Source organism: Pseudopodoces humilis, chromosome 9 (genome assembly GCF_049639895.1).
Source record: "Pseudopodoces humilis isolate 2021_Gansu_Grassland_sample_001 chromosome 9, ASM4963989v1, whole genome shotgun sequence".
Lineage (NCBI taxonomy): Eukaryota > Metazoa > Chordata > Aves > Passeriformes > Paridae > Pseudopodoces > Pseudopodoces humilis.
Window position 1 is genome coordinate 13,163,035 of NC_142208.1, and position 25,002 is coordinate 13,188,036.

The 25,002-nt window shown below is 39.8% G+C and overlaps 2 protein-coding genes across 5 annotated transcripts in view; one reads left to right on the forward strand and one right to left on the reverse strand.

Annotated features, from left to right (window-relative positions):
- Nucleotides 1-3,824: 3,824 nt before the first annotated feature.
- RPS24 (ribosomal protein S24) lies at nt 3,825-10,418 on the reverse strand. 2 transcript variants are annotated; one of them, XM_088059878.1, is made up of 7 exons: nt 10,334-10,418; nt 9,083-9,148; nt 8,329-8,538; nt 7,768-7,878; nt 6,879-6,895; nt 4,793-4,828; nt 3,825-3,941 (listed from the first exon to the last, which is right to left on the reverse strand). In XM_088059878.1, the coding sequence occupies exons 1-5, from the start codon at nt 10,334-10,336 to the stop codon at nt 6,890-6,892; spliced, it is 396 nt and encodes a 131-aa protein (XP_087916004.1). In that variant the 5' UTR covers nt 10,337-10,418; the 3' UTR covers nt 3,825-3,941; nt 4,793-4,828; nt 6,879-6,889. The 2 variants fall into 2 exon arrangements, with proteins under 2 accessions (XP_087916004.1, XP_014105753.1); XM_014250278.2 differs by lacking the exon at nt 6,879-6,895 and having other exon boundaries at nt 10,334-10,417.
- Nucleotides 10,419-10,481: 63 nt separating this feature from the next.
- The window catches only part of POLR3A (RNA polymerase III subunit A), a 37,943-nt gene continuing 23,422 nt past the window's right edge, over nt 10,482-25,002 (forward strand). For all 3 annotated transcript variants that reach the window (XM_088059821.1, XM_014250279.2, XM_005520483.3), the window contains exons 1-17: nt 10,482-11,133; nt 12,026-12,161; nt 12,683-12,820; nt 13,332-13,503; nt 14,712-14,866; nt 15,862-16,101; nt 17,008-17,170; nt 17,365-17,501; nt 18,018-18,121; nt 18,794-18,935; nt 19,443-19,583; nt 20,696-20,765; nt 21,458-21,585; nt 22,285-22,423; nt 23,608-23,772; nt 24,034-24,206; nt 24,817-24,928. In XM_088059821.1, coding sequence (XP_087915947.1) covers nt 11,090-11,133; nt 12,026-12,161; nt 12,683-12,820; nt 13,332-13,503; nt 14,712-14,866; nt 15,862-16,101; nt 17,008-17,170; nt 17,365-17,501; nt 18,018-18,121; nt 18,794-18,935; nt 19,443-19,583; nt 20,696-20,765; nt 21,458-21,585; nt 22,285-22,423; nt 23,608-23,772; nt 24,034-24,206; nt 24,817-24,928 — 2,359 coding nt within the window. In that variant the 5' untranslated portion in view covers nt 10,482-11,089. The remainder of the gene's footprint in view (nt 11,134-12,025; nt 12,162-12,682; nt 12,821-13,331; nt 13,504-14,711; nt 14,867-15,861; nt 16,102-17,007; nt 17,171-17,364; nt 17,502-18,017; nt 18,122-18,793; nt 18,936-19,442; nt 19,584-20,695; nt 20,766-21,457; nt 21,586-22,284; nt 22,424-23,607; nt 23,773-24,033; nt 24,207-24,816; nt 24,929-25,002) is intronic.

The following is a 25,002-nucleotide window of genomic DNA, read 5'->3' on the forward strand; positions in this document are numbered from 1 at the left end:
AACACAAATGATGCCTGGCTTAACAAACAGGCTAGCAAAAATTGACAGAAAATGATAGCAGGGCAGCAGCTCCAGTACAATCAAATCAGATCATCATGAAAGGCAGCGAAGCATGTTTCTCCTAATGGGGGTCAGTGTGCAGCCTGGCCAGCTTCATTAAATAACAGCTGTATTTTAACCCAATGAACACAAGTACAAACTGCTATCATCCACCCCAGTGAAGCACTGCACTCATCACTTTTGCTGCAACATCTACTGCGTTAAGAGAAGGCACAGGTGCTCTGAATCCTCTGCCCCAGCACATTACCTGCCTTTACCTCAGATCTCCCTGTACAAACAGCAGCCACAGAAAGGAGATGGAGCTTTGTCAGAAGTACTGGCTGCCAATGGCCAGCTCTTGGAAATCACAGTTACCTTCTAGCACACAGGATGTCTTTTAGCCACTTCTGCAGCTCTTTCATTAGCCACAGCCTTTACAGGGAGGAATAAATTAAGAGGAAACTTAAGGAATTTGAGATGTGGACAAAATTCCACATATTTTTAAGATGTAACTAGAATTCAAAAATGTTAGCAACAAACCAAATTTTCCATTTAATCCCTTTATAATGAAGGTGTCCAAAGACATGAATGTACTTGGATGTGCCTGCTCCTGTCACTGATTTGTAAAAAGTTCACTTAAATCTTTCTCTTTTACATCTTAGATGCATTACCACAAATATGTTCATAGGAATAATTTAATCCTATTGCTGTTCTGTTAGGGACACTGATGAACAAAAGAAACTTTTGCCACCTATATTGGAAAATTCACCTGCTCAGGTGAAATTTTGCCAGCGTTCATAATAAAAAATAATTAACTACTCTTATCTTTCTCTTACCAGTATCAAAATACGCATTCAAAAAAAAATGGTTAACTAGATCTCATTTTGCTCAAATAGAAGCACAGGAGCAGGAAGCATTCACAGCAGGAGTTTCAAACTCGTTGTATGAATCTAGTATCATCAACAGCTGCTACCGGACAACATTCTGTGTAAGAAACAACAGCATTGAAACTCTTTTTTTTTACAGGAACTGACCAGAATAATATGAACAATTTATTTTGCCTGCTGCAAGCAGATTTTATAGTGACCTACATACTTCAGTCCTTAAATGACGCATCTTCTCTCAATAGAAAGAACCCACATTGCCCATTCTGCTGACTGTTGCTACTGCAGTCTTCTCAAAGCATACTATGCCTCCTTCATTTCAAGCCACTGTTGGTATTAGCTTCATTTCTTCCCCCCAGTATTTGTTCTCAAACTTCTTACAAGCTGGTCCCTAGACAAAACCACCTCATTGCACTCAGGTGGTGCCAAATTTTGCTGTCTTTCATCTTTATCAAAGCTCTCTTTTTCTGTTCAGCCAGGACAGTAACCTGTGCTCCTCCCACCAGACTCTGCATCACTCCTCTTCCTGAGCTGCTATACAACTTTGAGTCCTTCCTACAGGAAAACACCAACATTTTCTGTGCGTGCAACTCCAATAAGCCCTAGCCATTATAAATGGTGATTAATACAAGACTTTACACATACATAAATTTGAGATTGCTCACCACCAGATTAATTTACAAGTTGTTCTCCAAAATTCCTTCATCTTCTAATCTGGATTCCAGACTTGTTAAATAGATACAATTTTTAAGATACTGAAATATGAGGGCCAGGCCAAACAGGTAACAGTGACAAAACTACCTCTAGTTTGGCACTACCTCTATGGGATGTGCCAAGATCAGCAGGAAATAAAAGGGTTCCTTCAGCACACAGAAGGGAAAGAAGTGAAGGTTCTTGCTCCACTTAGTTGTTTTCCCTCCCACAGGAAAGGGGATTAACCTAGTGTTTGCAGCACAACGCATGCTTTAAAATGAATTACAGAACACCTGCTACACCTTGCTGAGACGGGAGTGCAGAGGCAAAACATTGGCAGAGCAAACCTTACATGAAGAGCTGTGTACAACTCCCAGCTGCTGAAGCACAAAGATTCCTGTGACAGCTCTTTGGTTGGTTGACATTTTCCAGGTAGAATGATAGGAGAAAAGGACAGCCTTGTCAACACAGAATGCTGCAGAATAGGGGAGAAAAACTCCAGCAGTCTGATGTGATTTGATCAGTTAATTCTGTATCATTTTAACCCCTTCCCTAATTTTACTGCTTATTGCCTCACATTACAAGACCAGAGGACAGCTTATAGATATGAGGTTATAACCCAACCATGCAACAAGAGTCAGTTGTTCTTTGGATTTACATGTTTTTGCTGTCAATCTTCAATCAAAATGGGGCATTAAATACCAAAATACAGCACCAAGCTGTGACTGTTTCAATCCATCTGCTTTGCAGTTAACACAAATCTGTATAAAATAAAATGTAAGACATTACAAAGGTGAAGAAGCTAACCTTCAGTACTCCAAGTAATTTCTTCTAGAGGCAGACCCCCCTGGAACAATGCTGTTTACTGTGGAAACTCAAAACATTAATCCTACACAAGGCACTTTATACCACATACCTTTATGCAAGCACCTGTTTTAGGTCCTTTCTTGATTGTATAGAACTAAGGTAAGGCTTCTGAAAAGAGCAACTAGAATTTGTGCCAGCACTCTACAGCTTCCAAGCAGTAAACATTTGGAAAACACTAACTCTTATGGTCTTCACTGAAACAGATGGTTTCCATTGAATTCAAACCAAGAGTGAAACAAGCATATTACTTCAAGTCTCAGCTTCTTCAGACAACTATTTTAAATGCATGTTTTCAAAGAAATTGACCTCTTTGGCAGGGTACAATTTGGCCTCCTTTCAGCCTATTCTATGAAAAATTGCCACATGTCTTCCTTGTATTTGCATTGCTGTGTTCACACCACCCCCTAGTGATTGTTCAGTTCCACTAAATAGCACCACTCCTCTCTCCTTTCGTGCTGAACATTCCATATGGGAAGGGTTTACCACAGCTATGAGCTGCACAGCTAACAGGGTGATGATGCTGAACACAGTTCAAGACTCGAACTGAAGGTACTACAAGAGGCATTAAGTGCTTCATCTATACTTAGCAGATCTTGTAAAACGTCCCTTTTGAACCCTTTAACAACTCTTAGCTGCGGTAGGGCTGGTTTTCTCCCTCAAACACTAGAGGTACTTTACCTGTTACAATGTGCTGCCCAGTACAAAGGTAGTGCAATTCAAAAATAGTGCATTTGGGTGAAAAAATCAGAGCTTTATTTAACACAGTTGCTAGAGCTGCCCAGTCTGTTTCAGTCCTATTTAAAGTACAAAATTTCTGCTTTCCATACTCCTCAAAACATCTGCAACAGACTGCCCACACTTCTCTTAAATGGCTCCTTTAACACTACCAGATGAAAAATTAGAGATGTGCCACATAGCTTGCAGACCAGTGATAGACCCCAGAGCCTGTCCTGACAACTCAGGAACCAAAGACAAATCATTCCTAATGCCTTCATTAGTAAAAACCTTAACCATGGAAGCAGGCAGCTCTAAAGTGTCTGTCTGCATGTTTTGTTCTCCTTTCCACTGTGTTCTACAGATCTATATAAAACAGGCAGCCAAACAAAAGGACCTTTGCAAACCACAGTTTGACCAAAAGCATGTTTACCTCCAACACTGCCTGCTTTGAACTGGCTCCTACTACCACGTGTAGGAAGGAGTGGTTCACTTCAAACTGATACTCAAAACAAGACTTGTTTAATTATTAAAAGATTTTAATCCAGTGCAAACAGTACACCTATACTGAATTTCTGAAACTTTACAAAATGTTAGCTTCTGAATCAAAATTAAAAGGCAAACCAGTATTTTATTGACAGAGTTTATTTGATGTTAAATCAAATGACAGATGTTATTTGATGTCAGATGAGCAGCTTCTGCTTTCCAGAGTAATTCATTCTATACTTCTCCATAGAATGATTCCTGTAAAGGAAAAAATAGATCACTGACACACAATTGAAACAATTCTTACACTTGTACTTTTATAAAGCCTGAAAAACTGTTTCCCAAACAAGTCAGGTGAACCAAACTGCTTTTCTTGTAAGAGCATAAAGTTCAAAATTTCCCAGCATTGCCATGGCAATAAATGAGCCTAAATTACAGCAATTTTGTAGAAGAGATCAACAAGCTACAACTGCTTTGACAGCTTTCTGTTTAAGACATCACACTCACTATATCAGCTCCCAGACAGACTGGTTAAGTTCCTTCCAACTGAGTCACTCAGATAGTTTGTAATAAAACCAGTTTTTTCTGGAGCAGTTATAGACCACAGCACTTAGGTTTCTGCAGGAAAGATATAAAAATGTAGCCTGACTTGTCTGTAAGAGTATCCTGTTTGTTTGTTTGTATTTTACTTGAAATAAGTACCTGTAAAAAAAACAACGTATGTCTGTTCAAAAAATAGGTCTCATGCTACTTTAATCTATTTTAGACAACAAAACTCAAATGTCTATCCTCTCTTAAGCATACCTATAAATGAAAAATATAAGCTTTGTTTACAGTAAGACTAAACAATCAGCAACTTCAATAACAGTAAATGTGAAGTACCTGATGCATTATTTCAGTCTTAATCAGGTATTTCATGCAAGTCAAAGTCACATAAGCTACCAACTCAGCAGTAAGTGCAAAAGTGATTTGTAAATATTCTTAGCCTCAACTCTTGCACTGGGTTCTATTGTCTGCACTCGAGTCTTTGCATAAATCAACCTCAGATTTGTTATCATAATGACAGCACTTCTGAATGCCAGCCCTTACAAAGCATTCTGAAGACATACCTGTTATCTGTTTTCCACCCAAAGAATGTTCATTTACTGAAAAAGAGAAAGCATCAATTAGTAAGAATTTTATCTAAATTCTACTTCTGTAGAAAATTGAACTTCGAGGGTTTTTACTGACACTACAACTTGTTTTTCTCAATTAACCACACTGAAATGTAATAAGAAACCCTCAAAGTTTTGACTACTGAAGAGATTGAAAACTTAGATTTCACTTACTCCCTTAAACTCAACAGCTATTTAGAACTTAACTAATGCTCAGAATGCAACTGCTTGTTCAATAATACCTACCGGCTACAATGGCTTATAAGTGCTTATCCATCCACACTTCTGTTTTGACAGCCTCACCAGTCAAAGGCTCTCACAGCTACAGCTGTGACATTAAAAAGGAGGGCGGGGCTTTTTTTGCATTTCAGTATCACTGTTTTGCATGCAAAGACCAGGTGAGGCACATCCACATATACTTGTTTCAAATTTTAGCATGCTCAGAAAGCTCTAGAGCCAAAGAATATATTAAATAACAGAAAATATTTTAGAATACTTCTCTTGAAACTGCAGGGAAAAGAATGGCAATTCTAATGGAGTGAGAAGTGAAAGGAAGCATCAAAGAAAACAAGACATCAGCATAGTTATGTCTGAGTTTTTCGTGACTACATCACATGTAACTTTCAGAACAACATACACTTGCCTGAACATTCCTCAGAATCAAGTACTGACTCATTTACAAGACAAAATAATTCTCACAGATTCTGTAGGTGGACTCGAAAACGTATTCCAGAGCTCCTATTAAAAATTCCTCCACAGAGCTGTGATAAGGATGATGAACCATACCACACCATGATCTTTGAACATGGATTTCTGAAGACAAAGCTTAGTGAATTTCACAAATGTTTTTCTATAATGCAGCATAGAATTCTTCTCAAGTTGTTCAGGTAGTGCACAAAAAAATTTATCTTAAGTGACAAGACAAAGTTTAACAGATCTGGTACACAAGTCACATCTAACCCATGCATACTTATCAACTGTAAGATCATTTTAAAAGACATCAAAATATCTCTTATCAAAACCACAGTTCACCTATGATTAATATTGCACATCAGTTTGACAAGCACTTGATACAGAAGTCATGTCTCATACATAATTACCACAGGGCATGATCCTTGCCTTCCATTTCTGAACTGTTGATATGCTTTACGAGAGCTTCTATGAACTGGACATTGTTAATAATTCACGTGAGTCATCTGATCACTTTTCATTAACACTCAACAACAGCTATCTTCAAAAAGTCTTAAAAGGAAGAAGTTCCTCCAAACTACAGGCATTGGTGCAACACGAAATGACTCTGCCACTGACCGAAGAGTGTACATTAGTTGTCACTACTATACCAAATGCTAATTTTGTGCCATAAACCATTGTAGGACTTCATTATTAAAACCACATTAAAGCACAAAGGAAGAAAGCTCCTAATGTTTTCTAGTAGAGCAGTTCCCTGTTCTAGTAACTGTCAGTAACACTGGTTCTTTTCCACCCAGGGATAACAGGAACTTCACTTCCATACTAACTGCAATATTGAGTTTCACTGAGGTTTCCAATTCCACTATAATTTGTGTCTTAACTTGGAATACTGCAGGACAATAATTAAATACAGTTTAATGCTGACAACTGTGCCATTTCCAGGCACCATCTCAAATGCACCAAGTTTGATGTGACTTAGCTTTCATATACACCACTACTTTCACACAGTGGTCAAGTTACACATGCAATTGCACTGTACTACTTTGAATCAGATCCTGCAGTGACTGAACCCATGCCATAAATCAACAATATCCAGCTTCTTGGATTTCTTCTCACTGGCAATTATTTTAAAGTTGATTCACTTGTTTCAAAAAGTCTGGTTTGCTACTAGCCAAATTTTACTTCCAAGTCACACAACTGAAATTCATTATGTAATTAAGTGAACCCTCACACGACAGATCTAAGTTTAAATCAAACATGCATACAAGGCAGTACAATGCTTCAATTAAAACAATGGACCCATTTCAGTGATGGATAATTCAGGCACCAAATCCATGCTCATTTCCAGTACCTGCAGATACTTCATTTCTGATGGAGAGTTCCAAGAAAGTAGGAAAAAAAGCAAAAGTGAAGATTACTAAAGTTCAAGATATCAAGGTATTTTCACATCTACAGAAATAAGCATCAAAACCCATTACTCTCTCTCCCCTTGCTAAAACACCTGGAAAAAAAAAAACAACACCAAAACACTTGCCTGCACAGCTTATTCAATATATATCACAAGACTGAATACTGTGAAAAAAAGTGCCTGGCTTCCTACCCAACCTATTCCTCAACTTTGGTTCTGTTTCATGATAGAGGAAATCTGCCTCCCTCTAACCTGCTTGTATCAAGTCCTAGCTACAGCCCAGGAGTGCTGCATTAGTCTAGCCTCACCACAGAAGGATTCCACTACCTTGGGCATCAGTCCCTCAAACCCCAAGGCATTCTACCTTATTTCTATTTACACCCTGCCCTCACTGCCTACACCACACACCCTTAACAAACTTACCTGGGTAAGTAACAGTGTACCAACAGTAACTTGGTGGAGTAAGCATTAGGGGTTTAGGCAGCCTGAGTGACAAGCGTTAAGATTATCTACTGTGTGTATTGCAAGACTGAGTTATGTGATTAGAGCAATACTGTTAGATTTACGAAATTTAACTTTAGTTCAAGTGACACATAGGAAACAGTAATTTAGGAAGCATTGTTTCATGTCATATCAGCTAGGCTGGCAGCAGAGAGGAGCAAAACTAAGCTACTGAGCTGATGACAAGATATACAACACACAGTTTACCTTCTGTTATCCAGTAGAACAGGAAAAAAAATGGAAGAAAAACAACGTTATTCTGATGAAGAATTCCTAATCAACATTTCAAAGGCATATGCTCATTCTAGCTTAAAAGATATTCTCATCCTACCTTCTTGCCAGCACCAACATTTGCCTTGGCTGTGCCCCTGACTTTCTTCATTCTGTTCTTACGCTCTTTTCGCTGCTTCCTGGAAGTCTTTTTCTTTTCATACAAGCCATGCTATTAAGAACAATTGAAAGTTGCTTTTAACATTGTTTCCTCTACTAACAACTCTTGAATTTAAGTTCTGCGCTTTCTGAAATGTTCAAATACAGTTTCAATTTGAAATATTAACTAAAAAGCAAGATCATTAACTAATGAATGATTCAACATAGAAGATAAATATTGAAGTAGCACATGGATTAGCCCCATTTCTTATGCTTATTCTAGACATCTATCAGTGCTTTGTTAAAAGTTACTGTTAAACACCTCTGGTATTATCAGTTTTGCCTTCCCAATTAGAGAATAAAAACATGCTTAGCCTATTTTGCAAATGCAGAAGTTAACATATGCTATTTTAGGAGCTCTCATGCAACTGTACTTTAACAAAACTTGAGTTTTTACACACGCAAATCCTGAGTAACTGAACACTTCCAACCTATCCAGCTTTCAAGATACCAGAAAACATACCCTGGCAAGCCTGTGCTTTGGTTCATTTTTCTTTGCATAGTCCAGGGAATCATAGATCATGCCAAAGCCAGTTGTCTTGCCACCACCAAAGTGAGTTCTGAAGCCAAAGACGAAAATTACATCAGGGGTTGTCTTGTACATTTTTGCCAGCTTTTCCCTGATTTCTGTTTTGGGGACTGTGGCCTTCCCAGGATGAAGAACATCAATCACCTAAAGAAGAATTTTAACAAGTTGATAAAACATCAATATTCAGTACAAAGCCCCCCCAGGTGCTACAATCCTGCCATGAGCTCAACACTTAAACTAACCCACTTCAGCAGCAGAAATGACTATTCATTTGATACAAAACCATTCAAAAGTTTCTTGTTTCACTGAGTCATTTAGACTGAAAAATACCTTTAAAATTATTAAATCCAATAGTAAATCAAATCCTGTCTAGTATTTCAATAGCACTAAACCATATCTTCTAAATACTGCCAGGAAGAATGACTTAACCACTTCCTAGGGCAGCCTACTCCAATGCTTAATAATGCTTTTGGTGCAGAAATTTTCCCAAAAATCCAGTCTCAAACTGGTACAACTTCACCATGCAGATTTACCTTGAGCATACACCAACGCACTTAAATCAATACATTCTTACAATTCTTAACTTAAAAACCCTGGAGACTTTAAGGGTACCATATTTATAGTGGCTAAACCTTCTTCCAGCTCAGAACCACAAAACAAATAAAGGCCATTTTCTGTTGTCTTTTACCATCTGCTTACGCTGCAGAAGTCTGTTGGTCATGAACTTCCTGGTTCTGATGGTCACTGTGTCATTCTGCAAGAGAAAACATTAAATAAAACTAAACAATAGCTACAAATGCAACCAAAACTTGATACATGCATAAATATTGCACAGTAGGTACAGCAACAGCCAGGAGCCTCAGATACTGACAGTGAGCTCATAACCTAAATGGGCTGGTCCTGGACTACAGAAAACACCTTTAGGTAATACAGTGAGAAACTGACAAACTCATTCCCGGTTTCCAACATATACACCTTCACTACCATGAAAAGCTGAAGCAGCTTTTAATAAAATACATGGATCTCAATTCCAAATACAACGCAACAGAAGCATTAAAATGCTAAAACTAAGCCCTAAATGTTACCACCTCTACAGCCTCCCACCCTCTAAGGACAAGGGAGCACCCAAGATTTCGGGATGCTCCTGGTTGAAAGGAAAAACAGCTCAGTGGGTCCACAGAAGCTTACTAAGTCTTCCCAGTAAATTGCACACTTACCATGGTACTCGGTGTGTTAGTACCTGACCTCAGAATAAGGACACGGCAGCGGGTTGGGCGTAAAGGGGAAGGTGAAAGGGAATCGAGGATATAGAAGAGAGCAAGTGACCACGCACTGAAACATTAAAGAAGCTATTTCTTATGTACAGGTAGCATTTCCTGTGCATCAGCCTCTGCTCTTGCCTCGAATGCTATTGCCTGCCACCATCCTCTGATACCTCCCCTTCAAATACTGATAGACACTAGTAAGGTCGTCTTTCTGTCATCTTTTCTGGAGCTGAAAACGTTCAGCCCCCTGGAGCTGCTGGCCGTGCCCTTCCTAATGCAATGTGGAAATCTCTCCTAAAATCCTGAACGCCACTACTTTCACAGCGCTTTCAGCCAGGAGCAGCCGCGATAAAGGTTGGGGTGACCCACGGCAGCCCCCTAGCACCACCAGAGCTGCACCCTGGTACCGCACTATCAGAGCCCGGCGCTGCTCTGACGGAGCGGGGACACGGTGCAGCCGAACGCACGGCGCGGCCCTCACCCCGCAGCTGGCTGCTATCAGCGGGCACTGACGCGCGGCGGCCCGCCCGCAGGAGCCCGGGCTCGGTGTCCGCCATAGTCCCGCGGGCGGGTGCGGCCGGGCCGGACCGGCGGGGCGCGGCGGTGCGGGGGCGCGGCGGGGCCCGGATGGCGGCGGCGCGGGGCGGATGGCGGGGCCCGGGCCCGGCACTCACCATGGCGGCGGCGGCGGCTCCTGCGACCGGAAGAGAAAAGGAACGGCGCCACCCCGCGGCCAATCATAAAGCGGCGCGGGGTCCTCCCTGGGATGGGGAAAAGGCGGGGTCGTGCGTGGGGCTGTCCTCTCCAGAGCCGGACCTGGCGGCAAGGAGCAGGGGGCGTGGCGTTGTGAGCTCGAGGGCAGCCGGGGCGGTGGTGGCACCGTGTCCTGCCGGGGGAAAGCCCAGCTCCGTGACCGCCGTGCGGCGACACCAGCCCGAGTCAGCCCTGCCGTGTGCCGGCGCCGCCGTGCGCCCTGGGGGTCCCGCCGCGGGTCACCCAGGGCTGCTGTGGGGACGCGCAGAGCCACGGACTGAACGTGGCGGCGCTGCCCTGGCTGAGGAGTTGCTTAGGGCTCAGCGAGTTGCGGCTCTTCAGCCTCGAGAAGAGACGACTGAGAGGGGCCCGCGTTCATGTGCATAGACAAGGAGGGGTGTCACAGAGCGGGGCCAGGCTCGGCTCCGTGAGGCCGGGTAATAGGCCAAGGGGCGATGGGCGGGCGGTGCTCAGGAAGTTCCACCTGCACGTGAGAAGCGAATCCTTTGCTGCGCGCTGACGGCGCACGGGAATAGGCTGCCAGAGAGCGGGGCAGGCTCCCTCCGTGCAGGTACCCCCGGAGCCGCGGTGCCGGCAGGGGCGCTGCGGGCGGAGGCCGCGCTCACCGGCCCGGCCCAGGCTCCGCGTGCAGCCGCGCGGGCCCCGCCGCCGCCGCGATGGTGAAGGAGCAGTTCAGGGAGACGGATGTGGCCAAGAAAATGTGAGTGGGGGCCGTGCGGTGCCCGCGGGCTGAGGCGGGGAGCAGCAGAATTGCGGCGGGGCAGAACCGCCGGAGCTGGGAAAGTGTTGGCGTGGAGGGCCGCGGTGGGCAGCTCATGGCACGGCTGCTCTGCTTTTAGGAGCGCTGGGACAGGGGTTGTCCCACACGAGTAGCCATGCCTGTGTCCAGCTGTGGGGATGCCCAGGAAGGTCGATAAATCCCTTAGATAAAAGCCACCAACTCACCGTAAAGCAGCTTTATTATTTATAGTTATCTGGAAGAACCTGTTTCAGCAATATTCTGAATCATTCTAGCTAGTTTTGCATTGTTTTCGAGTACTTTGGGGTCCTGAGAAGGGCAGTGAAGCTGGTGAAGAGTCTAGGACACAAGCCCGGGGGGGAGGAGGACCGTCTGGGGAAGCTGGGATGTTCAGCTTGGAGAAAATAGGCTCAGGGGAGACCTCACTCTCTAAAACCACCCGAAAGGAGAGTGTAGCCAGCTGGGAATTGGTTTCTTCTCCCAGGAAGCCAGTGATAAGGTGAGAGGGCATAGCCTTAAGTTGCACTAGGGAAGGTTTAGGTTGGATATCAGGGAGAATTTCTTCGCAGAAAGGGTGGCATTGTTAGAAATGAAACAGAAAGTTAGGCATTGAATGGTCTGCCCAGGGAGGTGATAGAGTCACGGTCCCTTGTTTAAGGAAAAGCTGGAGGTGGCATTCAATGCTGTGGTCTAATTGACAAGGTGGTGTTTGGTCATGGATTGGGTTCTGTGATCTTTGAGGTCTTTCAACCTAATTGGTTGTGTAGTTCTGGGGTGCTTGCATGTATACTTGTGGTTTTGCCTATATATGTGTATATATGCCCTTACATACATCTGAAATTTCCTGTCCTAGAAGCCACATCTGTTTTGGCATGAAATCTCCAGAAGAGATGCGTCAGCAAGCTCACATTCAAGTGGTCAGCAAAAATCTGTATAGTCAGGACAACCATCACTCTCCACTGCAGTATGGAGTGCTGGACCATCGCATGGTGAGAACCTTTCTTTTGTTTTCCAAACTCTATCTGGGGAGTTGCTGGAGTGGTTAAAAAAAAGTTGGGGTCACTGAAATGTACTGTTTGTCCAAAGTAAGTTCAAATGAGTCTTTACTTGAATTTCATAAACTATTAGCTACAGTGCCAGCTACTTTTTCATCCTTTTGGAGGGCAGGAATGCATTCTCTTGAGGCAGGAAGTTACTTTTCTGCTAAACTGCTGGGACATGCAGAGACATGTGTCACCAAAATGCCACAGTGTAGGTTAATGGGCTGTAGATCAGTTGCAAGAGCTGTGTAAGTCCAGGTCACTGGTGTGAGCTGGGGCTGTGTGTAAAAAACATTTTCCTTAAGGATCTGAGTGATTATAATGCCACTGACATGCTTCTGATGCTGGGGAAAAGGAGTGGCTCTGCTACTAGCATTCCTGACTAGCTTATAAACTGTTGTATTTTGTATCTATCCCATCAATTACAGCTGCCTTTTTTTCTGTGTGTGTGTGTTTTCCTTCTCCCAAAGGGAACCAGTGAAAAAGACCGTCCCTGTGAAACCTGTGGGAAAAGTCTGGCTGATTGTTTAGGGCATTATGGATACATTGACTTAGAACTACCTTGTTTTCATGTTGGGTACTTCAAAGCTGTGATAGGCATCTTGCAGGTAAACATGATCGTGACTTGTCAGTTTCTAGCCTAAAAAAGGAAAGGTGATGCTTGAAAGTAATTGAGAAAGCCAGAATAAGGTTGCATTATTAATTATTTTTATGTACATTTTCTTTTGTAAAATACATGTATTTGAAGACCAATTTTAGTGATATCATATGTAATTTCAGACCAATAAATTTAATCTATAATTTTTATGCAGTTTGAATTAAATATATGAAGGATAATTTCCCTTGTAGAACACCCCAGTAAGTCAAAGCTGTTTGCGCTATATGAATTTTTGAGACCCCTGTGGAGCTTAGCTAAAAATTTGCTTCACTGACTGTATTTTTCTTTTCCTCATGTGCTTTTTAGTGTGTATTCTAATATGTGAATTGGTCTTTCAATCAAGACAGTAGTATCTCATTCAAAAAAATTCACTGTTTTGGAGAACTTAAGCTGTAGTTCAAGAGGTTGCATCTTTGAATGTGTCCCTCAAACAACTGTGTTTATACGTGTTTACATTTAAGATGATCTGTAAAACCTGTTGCCACATCATGCTGTCAGTGGAAGAAAAAAAGCAATTTTTAGATTACCTAAAACGACCTGGCCTTACATATCTTCAGAAGAGAGGGCTAAAAAAGAAAGTGTCTGAGAAGTGTCGAAAAAAAACCACTTGTCCTTACTGTGGGGCCTTTAATGGTGAGTATTGACATGAGCAGTTTGTGAAGTTATCTGCTCTGATGGTTTTTACCTTAATGGCTGTGATAGTATCCAAATCTTGGATATGCTCATTCATTGTACTGCTAATGGGTATTCTCTCTGACCTTTGTTAAAGAAACAGGTAATTGCATTTTTAGGGCCAGACACATGCCTGTTCACATCTCAGTTGTGTGGATATAGACATTTTCCTAGTTGCTTGTTTCATGGTAGTAACCAATATTTGATACTTGAATAATGACAAAAAAAAGCCCCTTTTAACCTGTTTTTAAAGATATTGTGACCTATTGGCAGTGATCAATACGTTCACATAAAAGCACTGATAGCATTCGTAATTTTGAGTGAGCATAATTTTTCATCATTGTATTAGATTACCTTTCTTAAGATTATTCTTTCTTCAGGGCATAGTATTTTTGTAAGAGTTTGTATCTGGTTTTCAAAATATGTCTTGGTGTTTTTTCATCTACAGAGATCATGAGTTACTGCTGTTTAAGGACTTGGAGTATTGCAAATTTATAGTAGATGATTAATCCATAACTTAACACTTGTACCTCATGGAAATTGTGGGTTCTTTGTTGAAATGGTCACCCACTCAATAAAAGGAGAGCTGCTTTATCATAAGTGCCCTATCTACACATAGGGGGCATTTAGAAAAGTTACATGATGGGTCAGAATTCTTCAGTAAAAAAAATTGAGCATTTGGACTAGTCTATGGAAGTTTCATGAATAATGTTACCTGCATGACATGAAAATATTTATCAGATTTTTCTGATAATTCACTTCCAAAATTACTTCAGAAGGTACTGGTATGATTCACAAATGGCACTCCTTAGTCCTGTTTTTAGTGTAGGAACTTCTACTTTAGAAATATGTGCTGTGAATAAGGGGAAGCTGAATTAACGTGTGGGCTAAACCACCTACTTTCAGCCTCAGAAGCTGCACCATCATGTAGATACACCAAGCCATCCATATAAAAATATAAAAAAGTATAACTTGATTGTCCTTTTGTTCTTCTGTGAGTTTAGGAAACTGGTTAATAAAGCTGATAAAGTTTTATTTTATTCTTGTGTTCACTGAAGGTTTAGCTTGTTTTGAAACTGTAACTTGATTAAGGTTTGGTGGTGTTTTGTTTGGTGTTTTTGTTATTTTGAAAGAAAATCCCAAGATAATCAATATTTAATTCCTTGCAGGAACTGTGAAGAAGTGTGGTTTGTTGAAAATAATACATGAAAAGTACAAGACAAATAAGAAAGTCGTAGATCCAATAGTATCTACTTTTCTCCAGTCCTTTGAAACTGCCATTGAATATAACAAAGAAGTAGAACCCTTACTGGGAAGAGCTCAGGTGAATTTTGTTATAACCTAAATTTTTTGCTAATTTTTGTGCATGAAATAAAACTCCTTAAACATTTGCAATGTATCAGCTAAAGTCTTGGGGTGATCCAAGAATTTTGTATACCAAAAGATACATGAAGAATGTTTGTATCCAATGCAATAGTGTTAACTTTGAGAAAATTAGTATATTACCATCTTCTGATACACCATTACCTGCTTGTAAAGAAAGGGATGTTTTTGGTGTGTTATGCTTCAGTAAACTAGACAAGGAAGAAGAAACACAGGTTCATATAAAGTTTGAATGTATATATAGATTCCCTGTAACTCTGGTATTAATTCCAATACACAATTTTTTTTTTCTTCAGAAGTTCTTAATGTTGAGAAGGAGAGAGGAAGCTTAATTTGCTAACTTTTTTGTTTCATTAGTTTTTCATTGTATGCAGTTTTGTTTCTGTCAGTTCTTTGCAAGCTGGAAAGATCGCCAGGTACTACTTGGATAGAAAAAACAGTGAATACAGCAATAGCTGTACTAAGACGAGCGAAATTAAGTTTTGAAAAATATCTAGGAAGTACTGTAATACTTCCTGGAGTATTGATAGTTTCTAAAATACTGATCTTTTACTAATAAAATGAAAACTTTGTTTCATTTTACATTTCAGAAAAATGCACTTTGTAAGTTTGTTGTAGGATGTTAATTGAGTTGCTTTGTCTATTAATAATGAAATACTCTCCATTAACTCTTGAGGCAATAGAAAAACATGATAAGAAGTAAACACACATATATAGGGAAAAAATTGAGGAAAAGAATGTATAGCAGGTTAACATTTGAAATGCCAAAAGCATTGGTTCAAAATAAACAAACCAAAACATAGTTTTGTTTGCATGAACAGTTCTCTATTTGCTGTTGAAAAAGGCTATTTCTGAACTTCAGTAAAGGGGAGGAGGGGAAGCATTGCAACTTGACATGATGGCTTTTTCTCCCCATTTTCCCAATGGATTTTCTAGGAAAACTTGAATCCTTTGGTAGTATTGAACCTCTTTAAAAGAATCCCAGTGGAAGACATCCCTCTACTTCTGATGAACCCACAAGCAGGTAAACCTTCAGATTTGATCCTCACACGACTCCTGGTGCCTCCACTGTGCATCAGACCCTCTGTTGTGAGTGATTTGAAGTCTGGCACCAATGAGGATGATTTGACAATGAAGCTGACAGAGATCATTTTCCTCAATGACGTAATAAAAAAGGTAAGTCAGCCTTCATGCTCTGAGACTTGCCTTTAGAAAGATTTATGTAGAATTGAATGTAGCAAGGGGACTTAGTGCTTACAATCTGGTGCTATATTTCTGTGTCATTGGACATTTTACTGAAATACAGGAGAAGCTCACTTCAGATGGAGCTGGCTGACTGGTTGCTTGTGGTGTAGGACCTGCTGAAGGTCTGCTGGGATTCTTATGGGAAATGTTTTTTCATTTAATCTGTGGTCTGTTAACTCTTTCTTATTTTTCTTTTTTCTTCTCTTCTAGGACTGTCACACCTTTTGAGTAGTCACTTACAATGAAAATATGACATCCTTTTTTGTCTTGTAGACTTGCCTCTTTTTTTACACCCTTGTGCTTTATTTATTCCACCATCTGTTCTTGAGAAATCAGGTTTAATTTAGCTTAGTCATCAAATTGATGCTAAAAGATGATTTGATATTTTATCATTTGTTTATATTTCTACCAGAAAATACTTTTTCACACTTTTCAAAACTGTTCCTTTGCCAGGCAGACAAAATGAATTGAGTACTAACTCTTTGATGATTGAAAAATTATTAACTACTGTTTTTCCTGTCTGTTAAGTTATATTAGCTTAAGTATATTGGGAAAAATGTAATTTAAATAAATACCTAATTTTGCAAGCATTTATTCAAAGCCCATATTAGTCAAAAGGTTTGTTTTTTGGTTTTTTTTGCTGGGTTCCCTTGTGATGGGCCTTATGCTATAGCAATATGCATCCAGTTACAAAGTAATTTTCCCTTTTTCTTTCCAATCAATGGAAGCTTCATGATATTATTTACAGAGGTAGAGTTGCACTCATAACAGTAAAATTCTTGGCTAATTTGATATGTGTTATATTTCTTTTCTGAATTGGATGACTATTTTGTTTAGCATAGGATATCAGGAGCCAAAACACAGATGATTATGGAGGACTGGGATTTTCTTCAACTGCAGTGTGCCCTGTATATTAATAGTGAGCTCTCTGGAATACCCCTCAACATGGCACCTAAAAAGTGGACCAGAGGTTTTGTTCAGAGACTTAAGGGAAAGCAAGGTTTGTCTAAAAAATTGCTTTAATTATTTTTTTGTAATTGAACCACAAATCTTTGCTATTGCCAAGTGTCTCTCTGCTACCGTTGTGTTGCACTTCAGTGCTGTACCTTAAAAGATTGTTCTAATGTGCTGTCTTAACACTATTAACACTAAAAACTATTTTTATTTAGAGTTTTAACTGATTTATTTTCTTAGGTCGGTTTAGAGGCAATCTGTCTGGAAAGAGAGTGGATTTTTCTGGCAGAACAGTCATTTCACCTGATCCTAACTTAAGAATAGATGAAGTAGCAGTGCCTATTCATGTTGCTAAAATACTGACCTTTCCTGAAAAGGTAAGTAGCATAGGACTCAGAAGCTTTTTCTATTCCTTTTTTTTCCACAAGTCAGACGTCAGTGTTGTTTCTTTACTCACTCTAAAAAGGAATGAATGTATTACATTGTGTTTGAAATGCCATTTAGTGATGCTATGCCAGTTGCCGCTGGCAAATAAAGATCTGTAGTGTTGGATATAGGCAAGTGCTGACGGGATGTGGTATAAGGAGTGACATCTCTGGAACTAAGAGTTTTGCTTCATATTTTTTCAACTCATTCATAAATTTGTATGAAGGAGTGGTTGGGTATTTTATTTTTAAGTTTCCCTCCCAGTTTTTTAATTTAATTTCCCTCTGATATTCTGATAGGCTGACATTTTCCTCCTCTGTTCCTTCCTGTGAGTTCCCCTCAGCAGCTAGAGGCTGTGTAGGAGGATTGTCACTTGAGCCTAAAATTTGAGAACACAAAAGCCACCAGTAAAAACAAGATCCTGAAACATGTTCTATTTGTTTCTGATTTAAGTCTTTATGCAACAGGTGAACAAAGCAAATATTAATTTTATGAGGAAACTTGTCTGTAATGGTCCTGATGTTCACCCTGGAGCAAACTTCATACAGCAAAGGCACACCCAGATGAAAAGGTATCATGCTTATCTGTAATGATTCACTTTTCATTTCTCCCCATCTACTTGTTCTTGTTACTATGTGAATGCAGTTATATCTGCAGAATCTTTCATAAGGGATAGTAGAAAAAGAATTGTCTTCTGTTCTCATGTATAGTGTACAGTTTTTTTAAGTAGTCTTTTGCAATTAAACTAAAGTGCACATACTAATGATGTTGAATTGCAATTAGATTTATATTCTTTTATGACTGAGTCTATCTTAGTTGTAAGAGAGGGTGTAGTACAGACATGAGTGAAAACAGATGGTTTTGGGCAAGTTGTACTGGCTGTTTTCATGTAGGACCTAATCTGCAGTCAGTTTATGGGTAGGGAGAAGGGGTTATACATGAGTGAAACTTCCTATGCTCTGTTACAATTGAAATAAATTCTGTGTATTTACAAATGGACTTCTTTCTTACTTAATGTTCTAACCACTGTAGCTTTGTTGACTAATGTCAAAATACATTCATTGCTTAAAATAGCAGCAAATGATGTTCAGTCCACGCTAGTTTCATCTTCTAGTTATTGTAATACAAATACTCCAGCATTTAATGGAAAAGCTGGCATTATAAAATCGGAAAGGATTTTTAGTTGTCTTTCTGTCTACTGTCTGTGTATCTTCTGACTGCATTATTACTTGTTCCCATGAAGATTTTTGAAATATGGGAACCGAGAGAAGATGGCCCAGGAGCTGAAATTTGGTGATATTGTGGAGCGACATCTGATAGATGGCGACATTGTCCTGTTCAACCGGCAGCCCTCTCTGCACAAGCTGAGCATCATGGCTCACATTGTGAGTGCACACAGGCTGACACTGACAGTGCAGCCTGGAATATTAGGCACTTGACCTCTATGGTGTTTCTGTCTCACACAAGCAAAAATAAACGGCTCCTGCTGAAACTGTGTGTGCAGCAAGGATGAATGCAGTGCAGTTGTGCCTGTGTGTGTTAATGATGTGTACCCAGGCAGGATGCTGTGTGCACACTTCTGCCAAGAGCCATAATTGACCTCGCTATCTCTTGTGTGAGCATTTCATTTTTGTGGAGTTGATGTGATCTCTACAAAGCGCGTTGTCTTCTGGGCTTTTTATAAATTCTTCATAATGAAAATTATTAGCTGCATTTCTATAAAAGAATGTGAGTGCAATTTCTGTCAGTTCCCGGTTAAATCCTATAATCAGGAATTTTGACTCATATTTGTAATATAAAAAGGAAGTCTTCAGGGAAGCACTTGGGCATGGATTTTTTTAGTCGTGCTTGACTGTATGTGCATTAATTTATTTATTTTTTTCCTCTTCCAGGCCAGAGTAAAACCACATAGGACATTCAGGTTCAATGAATGTGTCTGTACACCATACAATGCAGACTTTGATGGAGATGAGATGAACCTTCACCTTCCTCAGACAGAAGAAGCAAAAGCAGAAGCACTTGTTTTAATGGGGGTGGGTAGATAAAATGCTCGTGTTGGGATTTTGCTGGTCACAAATGGGCTGAGCCCTTTAGTTCTTAACTTGCTTGTGAAATCTGAAATACTATCGAGATTACTGAGTGTGGATAATTTATAACTTTGCAAAAAGGTCTTCAGATTAAATTAGGACTGTTACATCCTGGTAATCTAATAGCCTGAGGTTTAACATCTTGGGAAAATGCAGTGTAAGTAGATGGCACCAGTAGGTTTCTGCCTGACTGTCCTTAGTGATTGCTACCGGACTAGGGTGGCTCTGTTACCAGCAGATCCATCTGGTTTTTTCTGCTCTGACAGCCTGGGAATTGTAGATGGACCAGCTGGAAATGAGGTGGCAATCCTTGGCTTGTACTGGAGAAGGCAGCTTCCCAAAGATGGCAGGAGAGAATAGGCTCATAAGGCAGGGTCAGAAAGGGAGAAGGGAGGGTAGATAAATAGGGACCTGATGGTTGCAAGCTTTATCAGTGGTGTGAGTCAGTAGCACCAAGGTGAGGTGAGCAATCCATTGCTCCTTTAGGGTTACCTAAAGGTAACTCCTGCTTCAGAAGTGCCCATACAGTTGTTGGCTGCAGCCTGTAGGAGCTCACTGAACTGACTTGTGGGCTTATAAAGAACACCCCCAGTGTTTGATACAGGTCTGTGTGGGATGGGTTCTGGCAAAACCGCTCCACAGGCAGGGGTGATTAACTGGAGCAGTAGTTTGAGTAGAGCATAAGATCATGGGGCCAGAGGTAGCTTGATTGTTACCCATCAGAAGGGACCACACAACTTGTAGTTTTCCAGTAGATCCCTATAGTTGTCTTTGTTCCCTGTCCTACCAAAACATGTCAAGTTACTTGCCACTTCTGCTTTGGAAACAGAATATGTAAATTGTAATTTCTGATAACTTTTCTCAATAGATATGCATGGACTGAAGTGAACTGAAACTTCTGGCTTATTTTTTCTATCTTTTTGAAGAAAGCTGTAGCTCAATTTAGAATAAGCTTTGACCATTTCACCATAAAATAAATTTCTTAAATGGGAGGTTCCATTTTGAATAGTAAGTGGAATATCAGTGTCTTCAAATGCATATCTTTTTGTGTCACACAGACTAAAGCAAACTTGGTAACACCAAGAAATGGAGAACCTCTTATTGCTGCTATTCAAGATTTCCTCACAGGTGTGTATGAGCTTATTTCAGAGCTGTGTGATCTAATAGTTGTTCCTTCAGAATCACTTTGCTTTTTCAGAATTTTTCTATATTAATTAAAAACTATTAATTATTAAATAAAAAATAAATATTAATTATTAAAAAGGCCCTTTTTTTCCTGAAATACAAGGATGCTCTCAGAGTAATTTCTGATGCTCTCTACCTTTGTAGCTGCAGTTATTATTACCTTTGAGTGTATTTTGCTGTGTTTTTCTGCAAATGAGTTTGAAATCTTTGTCTGTGTTCAGTAGACAAAGTAAACTGTTTATGATTATGGAAGAGGAGTTGATTTCAGTCAATAAACATTAGCTTTGACCTATAGTATGTACCTTCAATGTCTTTAATTCTTTGAGAAATGTGTGATGAACATAAGAAAGAAAGCATACAAAAACAAATGCCAAGGCCTTATTTCACTTATAAAATCGAGTCTGAGAGCAAGAGAATAAGTTATAGAAATAGACTGTACCTAATTTTTAGATATTTAGTGTGGAGCAATTAAAAAAAAATTCTGGAAAGGATTTATAGCTAAAGCTTTCTAAACTATTGTAGTTTTGTATAGTAAGTAGCTGATTAGTATTAGAGTGAAATAAGTGACACTGAGTATGCAATAGCTTTTAAATTGAATCTAAATTTAGTCTGTCATGCTACTTTTTTCATTCCAGGTGCCTATCTTCTAACATTGAAAGACACCTTTTTTGATCGAGCCAAAGCCTGTCAAATTATTGCTTCTATCCTGGTTGGCAAGGATGAAAAGATCAAAGTTCGTCTTCCACCCCCAGCAATTCTGAAGGTGTGTCAAACTATTTTTTTCATGTTACTAAGACTTTCTCTGTTGTGTCATTTTGACCCCTGGTGATGCTACATTATGGATGCTAAATGCAAGCAGTGTCTGTGGGAAAGCAAGTCACATAACTTTCTCAGACTAACCTGAGAAAGTGGCCTGGGAAATCATAAGGAGGAATCAAAATAATCCTTAGAGATAGAAGACAGCCTTGCAGGTGTTGCTTGTCAGTTTCTTGTTTTCTTGCAAGAGAAGGTCGAGGGGTGGTGTACCCCACTGATGAATGATGGTGATGTGTTAGTTCATTGATCAATAAGGGTTTTACCTTTCCAGACCTTCACGTATTTGTCTGTGAAAGAAGATCTGGGGTAATAAACCTTGCTCTCCTGTTCAACTCACAAGAGAGTCTGTGTTGTGCTTCTTGCTGTTCCCAATATAGTGCGACATTACATCAATCTTTAAGCTCCTAAAGTTTTAAATCAAAGGTACTTCATAAAGAAATAATTGTGAAGGATAACCATTCAGCACTCAGGGGGTTTAAATCTATGAAAGTGGATAATATTTTTCAAAGGAATGCTGCTATGCATTTCTACAGGTATGAATCTCTGCAGACATGTTCTGTATATAAAGCAATTTTACGATTCTTGCTTGCTCTTTTTCTGTAACTGTAGCATAAACTTGTAATCTTTATTCTTCTGTTTCTCTCAGCCTGTAACACTCTGGACAGGAAAACAGGTTTTCAGCCTCATTCTCAAACCCAGTGATGATTGTCCTGTAAAAGCCAACCTACGAACAAAGGGCAAGCAGTATTGTGGCAAAGGAGAGGACCTGTGTTACAATGATTCCTGTAAGTGACATTTCTAAAGCCATGTTTTGGAAGTCTTCAAAGAAGTCATAGAAATTACTGAGCTCACTGTAGGCATTGAAGCAGTACTTGACATAAGTGTTCTTGAAATGAAAAATAAAATCTTGCAGTTTTTCTTGAGAGTTGAAGTCATGCTAAACATGTTTTCTTAAACTGAAATGTCTTTTGTATGACGCTCAGCTTGTCATGATGCTAACTTAGTGTTTGAAGGTGAGAGAGAAGAAAGCAAAGCTTAGGAAGTGGTTGTTCAGAGGGCAAACGGAAAAATTTAGTCTACTGATGGGGGATAGTAATGCAGGAATTGCAAGTCAAACACTGAAAAGAGTTAGAATGTGCAGAGAAGATGAATCCCTAGGGTATCAAGCCATCCATGTCCTTCCGTTTAGGGACATCAGTGGCAGATGGAATGCAAAGCCCCGTGGTTGAAAAGGCTGTAGGAGATGAGCAAGACTTAGCTTAGAATGAATTGATCATTCATGTGGTGACTGTTGGAAAGGAACAGGCAAAGTTAGGCTGGTTCCTTGCTGCTCACAAGTTTAAGTTAAGGAGTCATTGATTTACACTAATACTGTCATGCAATGTTGTCTTGAGAAAGAATATCCTAGTTGGCCCTCAAGTCCTTTCTACAGATAAGAGTGATTTCTGTAGATGAGAATAACACTCTGTGCTATGAAGTTGGTTGTAAACATGGTGGAGCAATATTTTTCAGCTTGTAAATACTGTGGGATAAAAGGTCACAAAGCAATCCTGCTCACACTCTTGTGAACGTAAGATATCTTTATTTCACAGTCTATTAATTTTAGAAAATATGGGAAGAGTTTCTTTTTTCTGAGTTTAACAGGAGCACATGATGTGGAAAACTTACAGATTTTGTTGTTGACTGTGTTCAGTTCTCCGAAAAAAAATCATATCTGAAGGCATAGTGATTCTCTTCAGAAAGTTCTCTGCAAATTCTTAATAGTCTCAAGAAAACCCAGTATCGTGTTTTCATTTGATATAAGTTAAAGAGCAGGGATTTGTGCTTCAAGAAGATGATACCTAAATGCACATTGAAAATATTGAGCATGGACAAAGCTTGTATTTCAAAATTCTCTCCATAAATGATTAGTAGTGCATAGTGAATGTTTTAGAAAACTGGTGAATTCTTTTTGCCTTTTCATTTCTAGATGTCACAATTCAAAACAGCGAGTTAATGAGCGGCAGTATGGACAAAGGAACACTGGGCTCAGGATCCAAGAACAACATCTTCTACATCTTGCTGAGAGACTGGGGCCAGGTGGAAGCTGCGGATGCCATGTCACGTCTGGCCAGACTTGCTCCAGTCTATCTTTGTAAGTACATTTCCTTGTAAAATAGTACTTTAATGCTGAAATAAAGAGCAAGCCAGATTTTTGCTTTGAATACATGTTGTGCTTTTAAAAAAATAAGCTGGTTTTGAAGCTGATAGACAGGGAATTTATTGTGGGTATGAAGTGCTTGTGGTGGTCACATGGTGGGAGGCAAAATTGAAAGTTGCCAATAATATTTCCTGGGTTTGTTTCCTCTATATGAGATTGAGCTATAAAAATAATTTATTTTCTTTTTAATAATAGCTAATCGTGGCTTTTCAATTGGGATTGGTGATGTAACCCCTGGGCAGGGCCTGTTAAAAGCTAAGTATGAGCTCCTGAATGCTGGCTATAAGAAATGTGACGAGTATATTGAAGCTCTGAACACTGGCAAGCTGCAGCAGCAGCCTGGTTGTACTGCAGAAGAGACACTAGAGGTAAAATTTTAAATTTAATTCACTATCCACTTGGAGTAGAGGCTTCACAAATACATTCTTGTACATTGTAAAGTCTAAAGTTGTCTTCTGAAACCTAAAAATACAAGCATATACAGTCCCTAGGCATGTAACTTGAGCTGAGTCTGTGTAGACTTAAGATGCTTGTGTGCATCTAAAAATGTTAGCTAAACACAGGACAACTGAAATCCTCCAGGGTGGAATGGGGTGATACAAGAGAATAGAATTACACAGGTAATTGTAATGGAGTTGATTCCATTGATCGAGATTTTCATGGTTATCTTCCATGTAGCACAGTGTGACTTAACCTTTAGTGCAATGCTCAGTTTAGCTGATGTTTTTGATGCTGATAAGAGATTGTCATGTTCCTGGATTCCCCCTGTCTTACCCCAACAGAGACATTTTCTTCAGCAAACTGGAAGTTAGACAAGCTGAAATTTAAAACTGTTTTACTTGTAGCAAAAACTGGGTTTCTTTGTCTTTACTGTATTCTAAATTCCCTGTGACTACTGAAGGTGTTGCTGGGAGTAATAGAATTGTTTGTGGTAGTGTTTTTTAGCAAATTCTGAACCTCTGAAATACTGTATTTCAGGCCTTAATCCTTAAGGAACTATCTGTTATCAGAGATCATGCTGGCAGTGCCTGTCTTAGAGAACTGGACAAGAGCAACAGTCCCCTGATCATGGCTCTCTGTGGTTCTAAAGGTAGGGACAGCTGAACTTGGCACGAAGGTTGTTCACTCCTTCACTTATATGAAACTTACTTGTTCCATCCTTAT

Bases quoted from the DNA above. Each gene is read 5' to 3' on its own strand.
- RPS24 (XM_088059878.1), bottom strand. The intron at 8,539-9,082 runs GTAAAAGACAAC...ATTCTTCTTTAG, and splicing joins TTCTGCAGCGTAAGCAGATG to GTGATTGATGTTCTTCATCC. The intron at 7,879-8,328 runs GTATGTTTTCTG...TGTTCTTAATAG, and splicing joins CAAAGCACAGGCTTGCCAGG to CATGGCTTGTATGAAAAGAA.